We start from the raw sequence: 17,170 nt of genomic DNA on the forward strand, positions 1-17,170 counted from the left end.
TTATCAGTGTGTTTATGTAATAAACGTAATATGACATGTGAGGAAGAAAAAAAAAAGTTTTGATACATTTTAATAAAGTGTAAAATATATATGTATATTTAGAAAATGAAAGTTAAAAAACAAATGTTTACTGATTTACATTTTCAAAAATATGCATTTATAGTGTTGTTTCATCTGTTGTTGATTATTTAAATGTTAATTGTTATCACATAAAACCATTGAAACCAAAGGGTAACATCGTTTACCCTTTTAAAAAAGGTTCTTTTTGACAGACAGCAGTGTGGACAGATTGCTATCTGCTGCTCTTTAACTTCACATTTGAGTCAATCAGCTTTGTAAACACAAGGGTATCTTACGGAATTTGTTTTTTTGTGCGGGTTGTGTCTAGTATTCTTGCCTTAACCCACTCTCTGTTCACTGTCGGTGTCTCTGAACTCACACCACTTGCTGCCAAATTCCTTCCTACCCACTTGGCGGAGGAGAATATTAACATAAAGTTGTAATATTTTCTTGTACTGAGCTTTTAGTTAGCTCAAGTTATTTCAGAATTGGACAATAAACATATGACATGCAAACAACTGTGGGTGAATCTAAACTTTTTTGTTGACATTTTGTTGAGTAATCACTTGATTTGTAAAGTTTATTTATACATTTATATGTTTATTTATTTTCTAATGATTATTTTTCACCATGAAGCAAACATTTGATATGTATTAAGGTTTTAAGTTTTTCCCATTGTGGAGTTCACTTACCTCAAATTCTCCTTTTGTGTACTTGGCATCAGGGACACTGACAATCTCATCATCACCGAACTCTGGGAAGCCCTGTAAACAGGACACAGACACTTGTATGTAGACTAAAAAAAACTCAGGAGTTTGTGTTTTAATTACCAGACAATATGCTAAGACAGACATCTTACTTTAAAGTGCCACAGAGTCAGGACAGCGATGACCATGGCTGTGGTGCTCCTGCTTTTGCCGTTGGAGCAGTTAAAAACAAAGGCTGAGTGGGACTCCTCAGCGAGGGTACCCTTCATGGCCTCCAGCAGGTTATCAAAGTCCTGAGAAAAGACCACACAAAGTCACACACAAGATCACAAGAGTACCACTGAGTACACAATATCAAATGTAATGTAGTGGAATAAGACTTAAAAGAAAAAAAAACTTCTACTTAGGACAAAACTAATTTACATTTTCAAAAATATTAAGTATTGTGTTTTTAAATAAAAAAAATCTGTCGGTGATGATGTTAATGTTTATCTCATCAAATGTTCAAGCATTGTTTTGGTTTATTTTACAGTCATGGCAGAGGGCAGAGACATGAGGACAGACAGATTGCTATCTGCTGCCTTTTATTAAGAAGCAATGATGCCAAGTACTGTAGTTTTAGACATTGTTGCTGTATTAGGACCTAAAGTACTAAACAGAAACCATAACCTCAGGCTGACGAAAACAATTTCATCCACTAGAGGGAGCCCAATAATCATCTAGCAACATCACCTTTCAGCAGACAAAGTAAGCAGCCGTTTCTTCAAATATTCAAATTCCATGTTGATTAGTGAACGTGTGTGTGAATGCACCACCAGGCATCATTACCTCCTCCTTGGGTGCACTGCAGTCTGGCAGAGGGATGCGTTTGTAGACTAAGCCCTGGTGGGAGCTTTTATGCTGGTTGAAGATCTCCTGGACTGTCAGGCAGCTTTTGAACATTTTCATCTGTTTGTCCTGCTCCAGTGTCACCTCCAGCCACTTCTGAGCTCCAAGGACCGTCTCCTTCAGGGATGTCTCCAGTTTCTGGAAACCAGCCGGCAGCAATATATATCGGTCATCACTTTTCTCTTACTTTAAAATGTTGTCATAAATAAAAAGACAGACTTTCACAAGCACTTTATAAGAAAATAATCTTGAATCCTACCTCTATTATTTGTGGGTCAGTTGATGGGATACGAATGTGCTGTTCTAAGCACGAGGGCTCTCTTGGTGTAAAAATCTGACCATTTCCTTCCAACACCAGTTCTTCCTGCAGATTGACCCACAGCACGTGCTGGTGCTTCCTCTTCTCATCAGTGAGATGGGCCAAAACTGCAGTGGTGGCCTGAACACAGCAACTTGACGATTAGACGGAAATGAAACTGGGAGTGTGGCACGAATGGAGCATGGTTGGCACAGCAGTTTGTTTACACTCGTAAATATTTCAGGAAGTACAGTTGTACGGTGGTGATGATTAAATATCATTTAATCGTCTCCTATCTATTTGGTGAAATGACTCTTCAAAAAGGGAGGGACAGTTGTGGCATAAACATTTTATGAAAAGTTGAGCTTTACTACCCTCTCATGATCATCAGTGGAAGAGGAATAAAACAAGTTCACCTCTGATGTGGTCTGGGCCATTCCATAAACGGGCATCTTGGGAACTCGTCGGAAATTGACTGCTTTCATCTCCTTCATTGTGCTGAGAACGTCAGGAGCCAAGTACTCATCGGCAACCTGTGGATGGCATGTGTAAACATGAGACTAGAATCAACAAATATCTGTAGAGAATTGTCAAACTGTGAGTTTGAATGTAAATTCATACTTCCTTATGAGGTCATTTTTGAGTTCACAAGTTTACAAAAATGACATTAAACTCCTAATAGTACTTTTCAGTACAGTGCATCATGGGATTACAGCACAGCTTGTATTGGATTTCAATGCAATTGAAAGCCAAGAACCACAGACTTTTGACAAGACGTCTGATTTTCTCACCAGAACACGAGCTCCTCTGGTGACCAGGTCAGCTGAGGCCGACAGCTCTGACAGGTCCATGCAGCCCAGCAGCCTGTACAGCCAGGCATGGCAGCACATCCACTGGCTGAAGTTGGACACAAACGCCAGCGGATACTGTAAAATATAACGCAATACAACTTTGGTTAGCTGAACATCTGTCTTTGATGTTTCTGTGGATTGATTGCAACATTTACTTTCGCCAAAATATACATATATATTTTGTTTTATATCCCACCTGTTCGTGAAGATATGCATTAAATACGACCAAGTAGAAGTATCGCTCCAGGCTCTGCATGGTTCTGCTGAGGAAGTAGTCTTTGGTACTGCTTCCCTAAAAAACACGATGATTTAATAGTGATGCATGACAATGACATGATATTTCTGCACAGTCCTCGACACTGACGTTCTGACAAACATCAACAATAATCCCAAGACTTTTTAAATATATATAATATATTTAAACTTGAATACTAGGTAATAATCGACCAGAGTGTGCTTTTATTTGTCTGCAATAGCAGCGTTACCATGCTGCCCCAAAGAAGGAATGACTTGCGACACCATATAACTCAATGTTTTTCAACCCCTTGTGGGTACACCTGGAATTCAAATGGGGTCGCCTGAAACAATCTTAAAGAACTGTATTTTATCATCCTCATGAATATAAATGGAGATTAAATAAAACATAGCATATACAAATATTGGATAATAATAACTGTGTCTGGCCCCTAAGGTGTGTGTCCAACAAAATCCTGGCACACAAATATAGTAGAACATTTAAGACCACATGATCTTTTTTGACTAATTTCTGGTGTATTTTCAGGCTGTATAGAAGCAGCACCGTGGCTGTTCTTCGTCAGTCTTACCTGCCAAAGTCCAGTTCCAATATATGGTCTGTAAGTAGAATATATGTGATAGAGACCTCACACGGCTCTGACCTGTATTTGATAGTCCTCTCCAATCCCTTCAAGTTTATTCTTGTTCTCATACATTGCTTCTTTGATGTTGTGCATCTCAGAACACAGGATGATGGCCTGGTCAACCTGTAACATGTGACAGAGTGGGTCAGGATGACATCGAAAGGAACTTTACAGAAAGACAGAAAGAGGGAATTCTAACATTCAGTCTTCATTTTTACCTCTTCCATGAGTTGCTGACCATTAGGCAGCTTGTTGATCAGGGTTTGGATGACCTGGAAAAGCGGTTTGGGCTCTGAAGGCGTCACCATCTCCTCCGCTCTACAACACAAAACAAATGCAGTCAAATGCCACTGCTTCTGACTTATGAAATACAACAAATCCAGGATAGAAAACACATTTTTAGCAGGATATTGTGGAACAATCTGAGCTCTTACTGAGTTGGTGTCTCTGAATCACCCCTCAGGCGATTCATTACCAGTGTGCCCAGGATCATACCGAGGTTGGTGCGGCCCACACCGACCTGGCAGCTAAAGAGCAGAGAAGGCGGAGGCCGTGACACTTGACTGCCCTGAGACAAACTAGGGCTCTCCTGAGAAACAGATGTGGAGAAAAGACAACGGTCACATACCTTCAACAAGTTTAAGAGACTGTAATATTATAACCCAGACATATACTACAGTAGTATACTACAAACTGAAGAGAGTGAAATGACAACTGTGCGAAAAATAAGTGTACGGACTGATCCAAGCTCTGATCCGACCACTGCTTTTAAAACCAAAATCTACTTTCCAACCACAGGGAACTGGGGCAGCTGCTGCAAACCAGACCAAAAAAGGGCAAAACTAGACAAATACTACATCCTGTCTGAGTGAAGGGAAAGACAGAGAACAGACAGACAAGGAGGGGACCCGAGAGTGGTCACAAACTGAGGATTTTCAACCACATTATATAGTGATTGATAGTTAAAAAGTAACAAACACACACACACACAAACATCTCTCCGTCTTTCAGGGCAGAATTAAAAAGTAACAAACACACACACACATACACACACACAAACATCTCTCCGTCTTTGTGAGAAAATCCAGATCCCCATAAAAATGTCAGCCATTCATAGTTTAATGGTGCATCGCAGCCCAACCCCAGCTGTGGGACAGCCAAATAAGGACAATTTTAATTGGTGGACCTGAGCATGATGGACATTTTTACACCGGCTCACCCTGAGTATGTTGACGAAAGAGTCAAAGTCTTCTTCCAAAGGTGCTCCCTCCATCGGTAATGGTAATCTGTAGTACCTGCAACAGAGGAGAATGTCACTAAGAGCTGAACACGTTTCTGTGTTGTGTCAATACATCCTTAATGTAGGTCACACAAAGTCGGACACCGCAGCTGAGCTCCATCATCATTTTATGAGCCTCCAGGAGAAGCTTCTCCAAATATGGGAAAAATTGTATTTATTATTTCATTTATTGTGTCCAGCCCCCAAAATGTCTGTCCAGTAAAATTCTAAAAAATATATGTTTATTATTGGCGACCCCTGATATAATCCTACTGATTAATTCCACTCTAATACTCACAAATAAACACAGACACATCTTTAAAGTCCGTTCAGATTGGGATATATTATCTAGCCAGAAATGTAGTGAGCAGAACATGCCATCTTAGCAAACAGAACTGCTGATTAGCTAGCAAACAGGATGCTGCAATCTTGGTTTCCAAAAAAATCAGTGCAACCAGCCTCTGCACAAACAGGCACCTCTATTTATAACCCGCTGCCTGCCCGCCGATTTCTGCAGCTTTGGGCTACCCATGTGTCTGTGTCTGAAACGACACCAGCGCTGAGGAGGTAATAAAGGAACTGTGTAAACAACCTGTAGCCCGGCATGGTGAACATGGGCCTCTTGTAGACCTCCTCCGTCACGTGGATGTCCTCCTCACACGTGATGGAGATCTTCTGCGGCTCGTCCTTGAAATACTCGATGTCGTTGTAGATGTAGAAGATGTTTTCGTTGAGCTGGGCAAAGTCATGGAGCTGTGTGGAATACAAAGATGACAGTCAAATGCTAGCTACAGAAAGGCCCCACACGGGAGGGGCTGGGGGGGACATGGTAACTCAGCATCCAACTCCATAAGAGAATCTACTTTTTGTGTACACAAACAGGCAACTGCCCTGAAAACATAGTTTCTTGTCCCATAAAGTATAATGTAGTGGATGTACAGTATATACTGTTTATCAGCCTGAGAGCAGACTTCTTCTGACACAGAGAATCAAAGTGTTGAGAATGAGTGTTTGTTTTGAAACAACAACTTAGTGTTATGGACGTAGCCTGAGTGTGTTTTGTCACCTCCTTCCTGATGGTGAGCTCCAGGCCCTCCACCATCACGTCCTTTTCCAGGTCATGAAGGTTCTCATGGAGGTTTTCCTTCCTCCTGGGGGTGTACGGCACATAGTCGTCCTCTTTGTGCAGAAAAACCACGGGCTCCTCTCTTACACAGAACAATATAATCTCCTGTTTTGCGAAAGAAAGAAAAAAAACACAACAAAACAGGCATCAAATGATAGGTTTCAGATGCACATAAAGGATTGTTCCCCTCCACCAACCGCCTCACTTTCATGAACAACTGGAAACGATCTTTTGTCATATGACATACAGCACATGAGTAAGGAGCTGGAGGAGTATAATTTTGTCCATTTCATTCAATTACTGTTCGTTTGTAGCTGCTGTGAGCAGAGAAATTTGTTTTCCACTGTTACACATGACCACAACTTTCTGTTTGCTCAGTTCTACGGCTGAGCCACAGCCTCCACTAAGCACTTGACTCCCCAAATATTTACTGGCAACAAGGCTACAAAGAGCCCAGGCTGAGCACTTAGGCACCAACATGTTCTAACCATCAATATCAGCTGAGGTTACATTTCCCATAATACTTGTTTAAATGTGTCTTTTTAAATAAAAGGAAAATGAAAAAAAGAACCTCATGTCCTTGTGCTTGCAGCCTGTGAAGAACTTGTTTGAAGCCATTCAGACTGGGCTGACCCATGCCATACAGAGGGTAAGACCCCTTGACTTGGCGGAAGTTTGGTGCTCCGTAGCTGCCCGTGGTATTTAGGACATCTGCTTTGCTGTACACATCCTGGACCATGAAGTACTGACCCTGAAAATCAACACATTCTTACAGCACCACCCTCCACATGAAACACAGCCGAACAACTTCACCCTGTGATGCAACAATAGAATGTCAGATATACTGTGTGTGTGTATATATATATATATATATATATATATATATATATATATATATATATATATACATCATAGGGACTTTATATATATATATATATATATGACAAAAGAGTTTTGCTTAACACTCGTTGAGTACCATTAATTAAGTTTGTATTTCATGTATTCATAGGGACTTTATTTAGGGCCAACATCATTTCCTGTCATTTCCTGAAATTCCACACCCCTGTATGACACTAACATCAGAAAATGTCATACTAAACAAACTTTAAATCATTAGATGCTTACAAATGAATATAAACTGTTTACTGGTTAATTATAAATTGAATCCTTACATTTGTTTCAACTATTGCTGGGTGTAGTTCTAGTTTTTCCTTTGCTGCTGTGCCATGGTCAACATGGACATCAAAGTTCAAATCCCAAAAAAAAAAAAATCGGTTTTTACATTAATAATACACAACAGTTTAATAGCAAATAACTACCGGTAATGAAATCAAATAATAATTTGCTTTTTAAAACAAACCCTCTTTTTTAGCATGAAGGAAATAGCCGGCCTAAAAGTCGTCCCTGATTTGCTATCCAATTAATCTCCTTTTATCTTGGCAATTACTTCCTGTAGTGAAAACTTCTGGCCTATCTATACATGTAAACAGAAACAGTGGGTTAGAATTGACAAAACCCTGCAATAGTGAGCGGCCCGGAGGAGAGAGAGGAGGTGAGAGAACACATCAAAGCCCTGATGGCCGGGTGACAACGATTCCTGTTTCCATGCCGGCACCACATCATAAAACAACGCATGACAATTGTTCCTACGACATTCTGCACTTTTGCCACGGCAGTGTGAAAAGAGAGCGTTTATTAAGACAGGTGACGTGCTGGAGCTAAAAGGGAAGTTAGCCTCACCTGCACCAGGTAGTGCTCAGGCATGGTGTCCGATATCCGGCCCAGTTTGTAGTTGGTCTTGAGGATGTCATCGTGAATCTGGAATTCCTGTCTGCAGTTATACCTAAGGAGGGGTCAACAGAGGGCACGAGGGGTCAATTCAATTATCAGCTAGTGTTTGCCAAGCCTGGTTTGACAAATGAGATGATAACAGGGACAAACAGCAGGACTGGAGATGGGGGATGTCTCCGCCGTGATCAAAGAAGATTAACACCCAATTGTGAGAACGCGGATTCAGGGAGGGACTTACGTGATGACAACAGGTGCGACTTTGTTGGTGATAATGGACTTGGCCTTGTTGTTGTGGATGTTGACTGTCTGAAAGGGGCTCATGCTAAGAGACTGCCTGCTGTTGGCCATCCCGTTGCCGTGGACACTCTCGAGTGGAGACGTTATAGAAATTGGCTGTGGTGCGGCGCTGGCAGTTGTACCCATGCTCCACAAGCAGCTGTGAATGACATGGCAGCAGTCTCAGAAACAGGAAGCAGACACTCTCGCAACACAACAACGTTAAAGTCAGTGGGTCTTGTTGTTACTGTTACTTAAAGAAAAATATAAGCTATTTCGCGATTTAACTGTGGATTTGTAGAATCCTAACGGCGCCTGTTGATTTATACGTTATATTTGAGTGTGACACTATTTGTGTTTTTAAATCATCCAACATGACACAGAAACACTTGGCTCCCTCCTCCAACGCGATGCAGGCACGAGCTTGTAGCGAACCCTCCTCCTCCTCCTTGAATAAACACTGAGCCTTGCTGAGAGCCCTGCAGACAAACAAACGAGGCTTCCTACAAGCTAGCACTCAGTGCCAGGGACAACATCACTAATAACATGCATCAGATTAAGGATCTGTAGCATCACAGCACACAATACACAATTCTCGCATAAAATTACAGCCGAATCATGCGGGGGAAAAAAGTAATTTTCAACTAATTTTCCTTGTGAGGCTAAATCTACAAATCATTTCTTCCACTAAGGCCTGTGGAATCATCACCATCTAAACATAAACATGTGACCAGAGATATTTTGATGCAGGACAAAAGGCTGTGAGTGTAAATGTAATACAGCAATATCACAACATGTCCAATGTGTGATTTCTAAAGGTAGTTCTTTGCCTTCATCTAAGCAACGAATGCTCTGTAATGACTACTTCATGTGACGCCAATGGGGGGTACGCCGGATCTCAAAGCTCCTCTGTGAGCTCCAGCTTTGAACCGAGTGGACTCTTATTGTGTAGAGGGGGGGAGAGAGAGAGAGAGAGAGAGAGGTGTCGGGTGATTCACCGCTGCTCTTCTCTTTGTTGTGCCTGAAGCTGAGTGGGCAGGTCAATCCATACCCTGAGATACAGCAGCGATTCTTCTCCCAAGGGTAAGACGACAACAACATACAGCAGCAGCTGCGTGGGTTGAATGACTTAAAAAGCATGCGTTTGTGATGTTCTCATCAAATATACCGCTATCAAGTCAGAGTAGAGTTTTAAAAAAGTAAGACTGAAGACTTTTTAAGTGCAAAACAACTAAATTCCCTTAAATGGAAGCTATGTTTTCAGAAACACTGATCTCCAGCTGCCCAAATCTATTTAAGTCCTCACCACATACCAGAAGCATCCCCCTGTTGCCATCATTTTCTGTCTACCACACGGAAAAACAACTCAAGCCTCCAAACTGCACAATTCCGGCAAACTCTGACATCTTACGTGTGCGATGAGGAGCGGTCTGCGCTCGTAGACCCTTTTCTTTGCTGCTTGTTTTCCGCCATGGTCCAAACGAGTGTGAGAACTTGGCATCAAGTCCAAAAAGAAATCTCCCGTTTTATAAGAAAAAAAATCCCTTTGCCAACCCCCACTCAGTGGGAAACACCCCTCATGGGAGCTCAAATGCCCTGCCGCTTGGCACAGGGCAAAAAAATGTCCGAGAGCTTTAAGAACGCGTCCTCCTCGTCCAAGTCTTATCTCCTGTCTGATGTTGGAGAGTAGATTCGCAAAGCAGACTCAAGTCTCAACGGAGGGGACCAGAGGAAGCGGTGGTACATCTGGCAGCCAGATGGCTAAAGTTCAGCTCCTTTTCACTGGGACAGGCTTTGCACAAACACCAAACAGTTGACTCTCGTACTGTACAGTAGGACAGACTGCTGCTTAGGAAAAATAATCTTTTGTTTGAATGTGAGACTAAATAAAATACACCATTTGATGTCTGACACAGCACTGGTCAGTTTGAAGTAGTTTGTCCTGTGGTCCACCAGAGGCTCCTGTCTGCTCTGCAGCTTATATACAGGCTCAAATGGGTTGATGTCTGATGACTGTACACATTTACCGACATGACAACATCCTAAATTAACTACAGCATTATTAAAGTCACAGTAAATAAATACATTTGACCTATTTTTTCCTATGTAAAATCTGTTAACTACTCACACAATGTGACCAATTTTACCCAGAATTCCCACCTATACCTAAATGTGAGAACTAATGCAAAGCTAATGCAGCAAACAGCTAAATCTCACAGCTGTTTCATGTGACACAGGTCAGCCCCACACTCACAGGCAAAAATCACTTCCTGAGATCACATGAAGCATCATGTGCTGCATAAAGGTTGGAATCAAACACACAAAGTCAAGGTGAAACCAGCTTATAGCACAGGGACTGATGAACTGATACGTTGTAAACAATGTTAAGTCACCTAGTATAAATGCTGTTTGTTAAAAAAAAAAGTTTTTATGGAAGGTGTATGTTTTTTTTTTTCCTTTTTCTGTTGGGACTAAAATCAGAGTTTTCAGTCTGCGCTCTATGAAAAAAAAGCAACTTGGACAAAAAAAGTGTTTCTTCTCTGTCATTTCAAGGCATTTAATCAGTAGGTTTCAGTTGCCCACCACCACAGTCATGCATGATAATGTGCATGTTCCTTTGTGGTTTGGTGAAATGCTACAAAACGCTCTGATGATGGATTCTTCCATTATTTTTCGTCTGCATAAGAACATTACACAAAATACGCCGTGTAGTCCGACTGTCTGTGAGGAATGTCCTGACCTTGAATGAGACTATAGGACACTGTCACACAGAAGCTTTAGTTTTGCAGACACCTGAATGGCACAGTTAACGCTCTGGTAAAGTCACTTACACCGTGACAGTATTACAAATACAACTGCTCTGTTTTACATTACAGCCTGTCAGAATGACTGGGAAACCACAGCTAAACTTTCAGCTAGGGCAGACCTGGTGAAGTGAGTGGGCAGTCGGGCGGAGGCTTGAATAGAAATAGCCCTCAGTCATAAACATCCTTTCCAAAGGCCAATCAAGGCGACTCATTAGAGAGGCTGTTTACACCACATGTGAGGCCAATAAAACGTCAAGATAAACTCAAGATGCCCTCTGATAATGCACAACGTATCAATACAAACAATGCGTGTAACACAGCAGCAGGCAGCTGGCCAGTGTTAGCCGCCGACACCAATGTTTGAATTCACTCATGGCAAAGTCTCAACAAAGCCATGGAAACGGAGTCTTCTGCCAGTCGGCCGGCATCTCTCCATTCAGAACTGGCCCATTTAAATTCAGACGGTGTTTCAATTCTGCTGTAGCAACGTCTCCAGACAAAAAAAGGCCTGAGCGCCGGCAGGAAAAAGCATGCAGCTGCAGGATGCATCTGTTGGTGGCCCCGAGGAAGGATGCAGAGCGCTCCTCATTCACAAGAGGTGCAGGGGTTCACCAGACATGGGAATCACAGTGCAGCCCTGAAAAGATCTTCCAACATAAGCCGCGACAAAACCCATCATTGAAATGCATGCAGATTCATTTCCTGCCATAATTGCTCATGGTTCTCTATGACATCCTCATCTCCACCCAGGCAATTCTTTAAGTGCTACACATGTTACGTCACAACAGCTGGAGACAAAATTAGTATAAACTGAGGCTATTTCATCAGAACTCACGTACAGCAGTAACTGTTCAAGTAAACCAGATTAAGTCGCACTCATACCATGACACAACATCCTCCAGTGTCTCCTCTAATGTCTCACTCATCACAGGATACAAGAACAGCAAATCCCTTCAATGAAACTCAGTAACACTGTCGGTTAGAGGAAGTATAAACGCACCTTGGCAGGAAATGCTCTGCTATACTCTCTGCAACTTCCTCCCTACAGCTGCACACATATTTCACCAATGAGATCCATGACTACATACAGACATGATTCCACAGGAGATTGCAAAACTTCAACGGTGCAGGGAAATGAGCTCAGCGCTTCCTCCTCATAAAATCCTACAATCTTAAAAGATCCTGTGACAGTTTATTTGACCTTGGAGGTAAAAGTGTTTGTGTTTGAGCCTGAAACAAATCACTGCAAAATCATGTTCAAAGAGCAACGGAATCAAAAAAAAAAAAAAGGAGAAGCCATGTGATGCTTTGCTCAGAGGCAACATGACCATATCTGAGAATTGAATAGATCTTTGCAGAAAGTCCAGATGAGCTGTTTAAAGGACAAAAGCTGTCTTTGAAAAAGCCAAGTCAAGGGCACAAACTCTGCAGTGAATATGTCATATATCAGATGTACAACCTGCCTACATTCTTGCTTTTGCTTCAGTCTGACGCTGAGCGGCTAAAAATGGTGTGCTTGTCTATTTTTAAAAAAACTGTCTGTAATTTCTGTTATTTCATGTCAAGATGGCAATTTTATCCCTCTATGATTTCAAGGCTGCAGTGATGTGGCCATTACTTTTCTGAGCTCAAGGATTTGACCACTGTATCCTGTCAAACCGACAGGACAAGTGGACTTTTTTATTGCTTGGAGAAACTCTTAAGATGGAGTTCTTAGAGCAAGCTGTTCAGATTTTTTTTAGATAAGCAGTTACTTGTACGAGCAGACACTTCCTTTGCAGCTTCCTTTTTTCTAAGTTGGTCAGGGATGCAAGACTTTTTTTTCAAATGCAGGCTGGTCCTCTGATGTAACAGCTGATGAACATGAGGTTTAAAGTCCATGCAGAAACATCAATCTCAGACATTAGTGGTGTTAAAGGAGAAGAAGACGATCATGTTGAGTCATTTAAGCTAAACATCTTATATAAAAACCACATCTTTAGTCTGTTAAAATGTCTAAATCAACACAGATATAATGAGGAAGCTGAAACCTCCAGCATACAGCATGCATCACACACACACACACACACCACAGAGAGCAAAAAAGTCAACAACTATACCTGGAATTCAGCTGTGCAGTCCACCATCCGAGAGGTGCTTGGGTCTCTGGGGAAGGCAATGAGAAAAGAGAGAAATCGTGGGCTGAAAATAAACAGAATGAGAGCAGCACTTGACTCAGTCGGACATCCTCCCCGGCGTGTCCTCTCCAAGATCTGTGAGCTAATCTGTCTCTGCGCGCTGATGGCACTACGGCAGGCTCACATCATCAACAAGTCCCGATAAAGCGATTGAACGTGCCCTTTAGTGAGGACAGAACCCAGACAGCCACTCCAGTGGGCAAAGGCAATGAGGATGGGGGTGGGCAGAGGGATCAGCAGCTCCCACACTGAGGTTCAAATGAGTGACAGCACATGCTCCCTCGTGGAGTGTGTTTTTTTGAAAGGGGTTGCAAAGGATGCCTGTGTGTGCGCCGGGATTTGTTGTGCATGTGGAAGTGTGAAGCGTAACTGTGCATGCGGGGATGTGTACTGAGGATGTGGAGGCGGAACCAGAGAGGCTTGCTCATCCACTTCACTGTCCAATTACTATGGGAGGCTTCTGGCAGCACAATGGCTCCCACGCATGGCAGACCTCTTAACTGTTCATAAAACATGCATCAAACCTTTACTCACTGAGCTCACTCCAGTCAGACACAGCCCTCAGTGACATCACGCAGACAGACTCCTGATCACTAACAACTGCACACAGATGACATCATGTAAGCCTAATTCACTACGATGCTCTAATTACGCCATTCATTAGTAGTTCACACATGGTGTGATGAAGGTAAACAGACTTACAGCTGGGCAAATACTCAGAATTAAGCTTGAGCTTCAGCTGCAAACGGCTGTATGTTCTACCACTTCTGGCTTCAACACTCGGGTCAAACCTACTTTTATCACTGAGTCTCCTATTTCGACCCAGGGGCTGTTAAAAGTTAGAACAAAGCCAGCAGCATCCGGGGACTTTTACACCTCAACAGTGACCAAGCCACAAAAAGTCTAACTGCTAAATCTGGAAAAAAAAAAACACAAACCTCCAACCACAAGGTAAAAAAATAATCAGTAAACAAAAGAAGATCAACGGCAGTTTCTTTCAAAACTCTGTGTAATCTCTGTTGCAACACACGGTTGAAACGCAGCTTATTTATGAGTATGCTGAGGGATTTTTTTTAAGATATGGAAGAAAAAAAAATCTTCTGCTGCCACACCTGTTCCTTCCTTCCTGCAGCAGCACAAGCCAGTGCTCTTCTTGTTCTTACAACACAGTGAAACACAACCCTCCCATGTACCACAAACCTCAGAACATGGATGAATCAGTACGGGGAGTGAGCAATCATTCAAACGGATTATGATTGGGGCTTGTGTGAGGTCAAAATAAATCATAAATGAAACTTTTTTTTATTACTTATTTCCTTCCATTTAATGTTACGCAATATGACAAAACACAGATTCCACTTAAATCTAGGGATGATAAGAAGGCCATGTGGGACAACTTCATCAGAACTTCCTCTCTATCTAAATTCCCTTCAGTGGAAAAGGGAGCATATGACTAATATCACCTGTCTAATCATAATCCTTTCTCAGACACGGTGTCTGTCTCCACCTCCATGTGTTAAATGTCTTCTCACAGGAACAGGAAGGAAAAGACAGAACTAAGAGTCTGTCTGGACTGGATACAAACACTTTGAAACCTATTTGACAAATACAGTGAGTAGATGTTGTTTTGGGATGTCAATTATTTTCACCTTCCAGTATGGAACCGCTCCAGATGTATTTGCATTATTAATAGACAAGCACAGTGGAGCCGGAGTCAGGTGTTACGACAACTATTTGGACTCCAAACAGGTGTTTGTACAGTGACTTGGCGTAACTTCTAGGACTAGTTCTACACACGGTGTGAACTCTTCTAAAAATAGGAAGCATATTCATACTGACCCAGAGAAAATAGGACATTAAACTAGTTCCATGTGACACACAAGGTTTCAGCTGCCATTTCAAAATAGAACTGCATTGAACAAAACTGATTTCTACATTTTGAAGATAAAACTGAATGTTCACGTTCAGCCCCAGAAGAGAAAAATTCCTCTCTGTTTTTTAATCTCCTCTTTTCAAGGCAAAGCTGAATAAAACAGCTCAGTCGTTTTCTGCTGCGGCCTCCATTCACTGAGGAGTTTCATGCAGCCCCCGTTGATTAATTGTGATGTTCACGGTTTGATCTGTGCTCTCTGTCGTCACGTGGTGGTTTCTGTCATGCCCCAGGATGTGAGTGAGGTAAAGTGATATGTGAGGAGCAGAATGATCCCAGCTGGACGGGATAAATCAAACAAAAGCCTGGACAACAATACATCAAAGGACGTTGTGTGCTTTGTCCAACGGCACCACACGCTTTTTACACTTGGCAGGCATTTGGAACATGGCATGAGAGAACATGTCTTGGCACATTTTCAGAATGTGGACCACTGCTAATATGAGACTTATCTATAATTACACTTTTTTACACACGGCTGAAATAGAATAAAATAGAATTTATCCAGGGGACTTTCTCAACCTGAACTAAGTCAGACAGTCAGGGGATTTTATCATAAACCACAATGTCTTGTTAGAAAGTTGTTTTCATCCATTGCTCAGGGGAGGCTGTAATCATGTGCTAAAGGAGCACATCACAACTCATGTGGGTCATAATGCTGTTATTATTTTGATATATGGGTCTGTCTCATGCCTAGCCCCAATTTAAAGTAGCCTTCCATATGGAAATGTGTAAAAATCAATCTATATATTTAATTTGTGTAATTGCCCTTTTCCAATATAATGGCAATTTAGGTGAAGACCACAAAGAACCTAACGACAAACCCATGTGTCCCACTTCACAGTCTACTCCTGCAGCCTCACTGGCACCACATACAGTGCAAATGAAGGATGGGTTAATGTTGTTGTTTGCATCTTTGAACTGGGGTCTACAGATTTTAATTAGAGGAAAAGACCCCTGGACTAGTACAGAGACTTGGCCTGCATAAATGTGCCCTGTTATTTAACAGAAAATACTTCATTTAAATAATATACATGACAAAAATATCTAATTCATCAACATTTCTACAACAACATCACTACAGTACCTGTTAAAAATCCACATTGTTTAAATGTTTGAATGTTGTCTCCAAAAATAATTCCTTTTTTTTTCTCAAAACACAATAACAGTGGTTGGCTGTCACAGTGAAGCAAAGAGACCACCAAGTCAGAACATGTCAGAACATAAACATTGTGTTTTCTGATTGAACCGGGTTCTAACTGACACTTCTTAAACAACCTTTAATGGGTGCATATTGAAACTTTACTTAGCATGAATGAATGAGTTGATGCAGGAGAGCAGACTACAGGGCAGGCATGGATGGACAGCCAGGAGGGGGGATGTGCCAAGCACATGTAAAGCTCCATCGTACACACAGATCAGTCCTCAAATCAGGACTAAATGCGATGCAATGTGTAAGAAATGATCACAGTTGATGCAGCGGTGCATGATGTGCTGTTTTCCTGACTACAACACGACGACAAGGACAAGTTTGCCGCAGCCGTGCAACCGTGCGACAAACGTAAACTTTAAAAGCGACTCACCATTTCAGCACACGGCGGACGAAAAAAACCTTTGGTCCCGAAGGTTGAATGTTTCCTGACGGCACTTTGGTCGGTGTCAGTGCTGGTGCCCTGGGACACAACAGTCTGTTTGGAGCATTAGAAAGAAAACATGCATTGATATTTTTCCCCCTTTTCTCTAGAGATTTACGAGGAAAAAGGGTCTCGCTGTGGATAAAGACAGAAGGCGCATGCGCAGAACGTGGTCATCTCCTTATGCCTCTGCATCTCTGTCCATTAACCGAATCTTTGTAGCTTAATGCCGTTAAAATACAATTTTAACTCATAAAATAGTTTACAATATGAAGTCTTCTACAAAATAATATTTGTTAACATTATATGACTACGGTTTTTAAAATCATTATCATTATAACTTTAGGAGTGACTGATCTACAACAGTCATACTTGAATGCCCAAGAGCAGTCATCCTGTTGAGACCCTGTTTTCATGAAGAACATAACTTGGCAATTAATTCATTGAAATTGAATTTATTGCAAGTTT

The 17,170-nt window shown here is 41.7% G+C and overlaps 2 protein-coding genes across 9 annotated transcripts in view; one reads left to right on the top strand and one right to left on the bottom strand.

Moving 5' to 3' along the window:
- Positions 1 to 16,871, bottom strand: part of pald1a (phosphatase domain containing paladin 1a) — a 36,974-nt gene extending 20,103 nt beyond the window's left edge. The window contains exons 1-18 of one of the 5 annotated variants that reach the window (XM_008314568.3): positions 16,652 to 16,871; positions 13,061 to 13,106; positions 8,117 to 8,314; positions 7,828 to 7,930; positions 6,659 to 6,838; positions 6,028 to 6,192; positions 5,554 to 5,714; positions 4,902 to 4,977; positions 4,117 to 4,271; positions 3,901 to 4,000; positions 3,701 to 3,805; positions 3,001 to 3,096; positions 2,745 to 2,879; positions 2,370 to 2,486; positions 1,915 to 2,094; positions 1,596 to 1,793; positions 920 to 1,060; positions 753 to 824 (exon numbers count right to left, since the gene is read on the bottom strand). In XM_008314568.3, the coding sequence (XP_008312790.1) occupies positions 753 to 824; positions 920 to 1,060; positions 1,596 to 1,793; positions 1,915 to 2,094; positions 2,370 to 2,486; positions 2,745 to 2,879; positions 3,001 to 3,096; positions 3,701 to 3,805; positions 3,901 to 4,000; positions 4,117 to 4,271; positions 4,902 to 4,977; positions 5,554 to 5,714; positions 6,028 to 6,192; positions 6,659 to 6,838; positions 7,828 to 7,930; positions 8,117 to 8,301 (2,169 nt within the window). In that variant the 5' untranslated portion in view covers positions 8,302 to 8,314; positions 13,061 to 13,106; positions 16,652 to 16,871. Of the gene's footprint in view, positions 1 to 752; positions 825 to 919; positions 1,061 to 1,595; positions 1,794 to 1,914; positions 2,095 to 2,369; positions 2,487 to 2,744; positions 2,880 to 3,000; positions 3,097 to 3,700; positions 3,806 to 3,900; positions 4,001 to 4,116; positions 4,272 to 4,901; positions 4,978 to 5,553; positions 5,715 to 6,027; positions 6,193 to 6,658; positions 6,839 to 7,827; positions 7,931 to 8,116; positions 8,315 to 9,565; positions 9,814 to 11,843; positions 12,006 to 13,060; positions 13,107 to 16,651 lie in introns of those variants that run through there. The other 4 variants (XM_025058178.1, XM_008314566.3, XM_008314565.3 and 1 more) reach the window with 4 other exon arrangements.
- The window catches only part of LOC103381923 (probable histone deacetylase 1-B), a 388,477-nt gene that overhangs the window by 79,559 nt on the left and 291,748 nt on the right, over positions 1 to 17,170 (top strand). The window lies entirely within an intron of this gene.

The sequence above is a fragment of the Cynoglossus semilaevis genome, chromosome 8 (genome assembly GCF_000523025.1).
Source record: "Cynoglossus semilaevis isolate Cse_v1.0 chromosome 8, Cse_v1.0, whole genome shotgun sequence".
Classification (NCBI taxonomy): Eukaryota; Metazoa; Chordata; class Actinopteri; order Pleuronectiformes; family Cynoglossidae; genus Cynoglossus; species Cynoglossus semilaevis.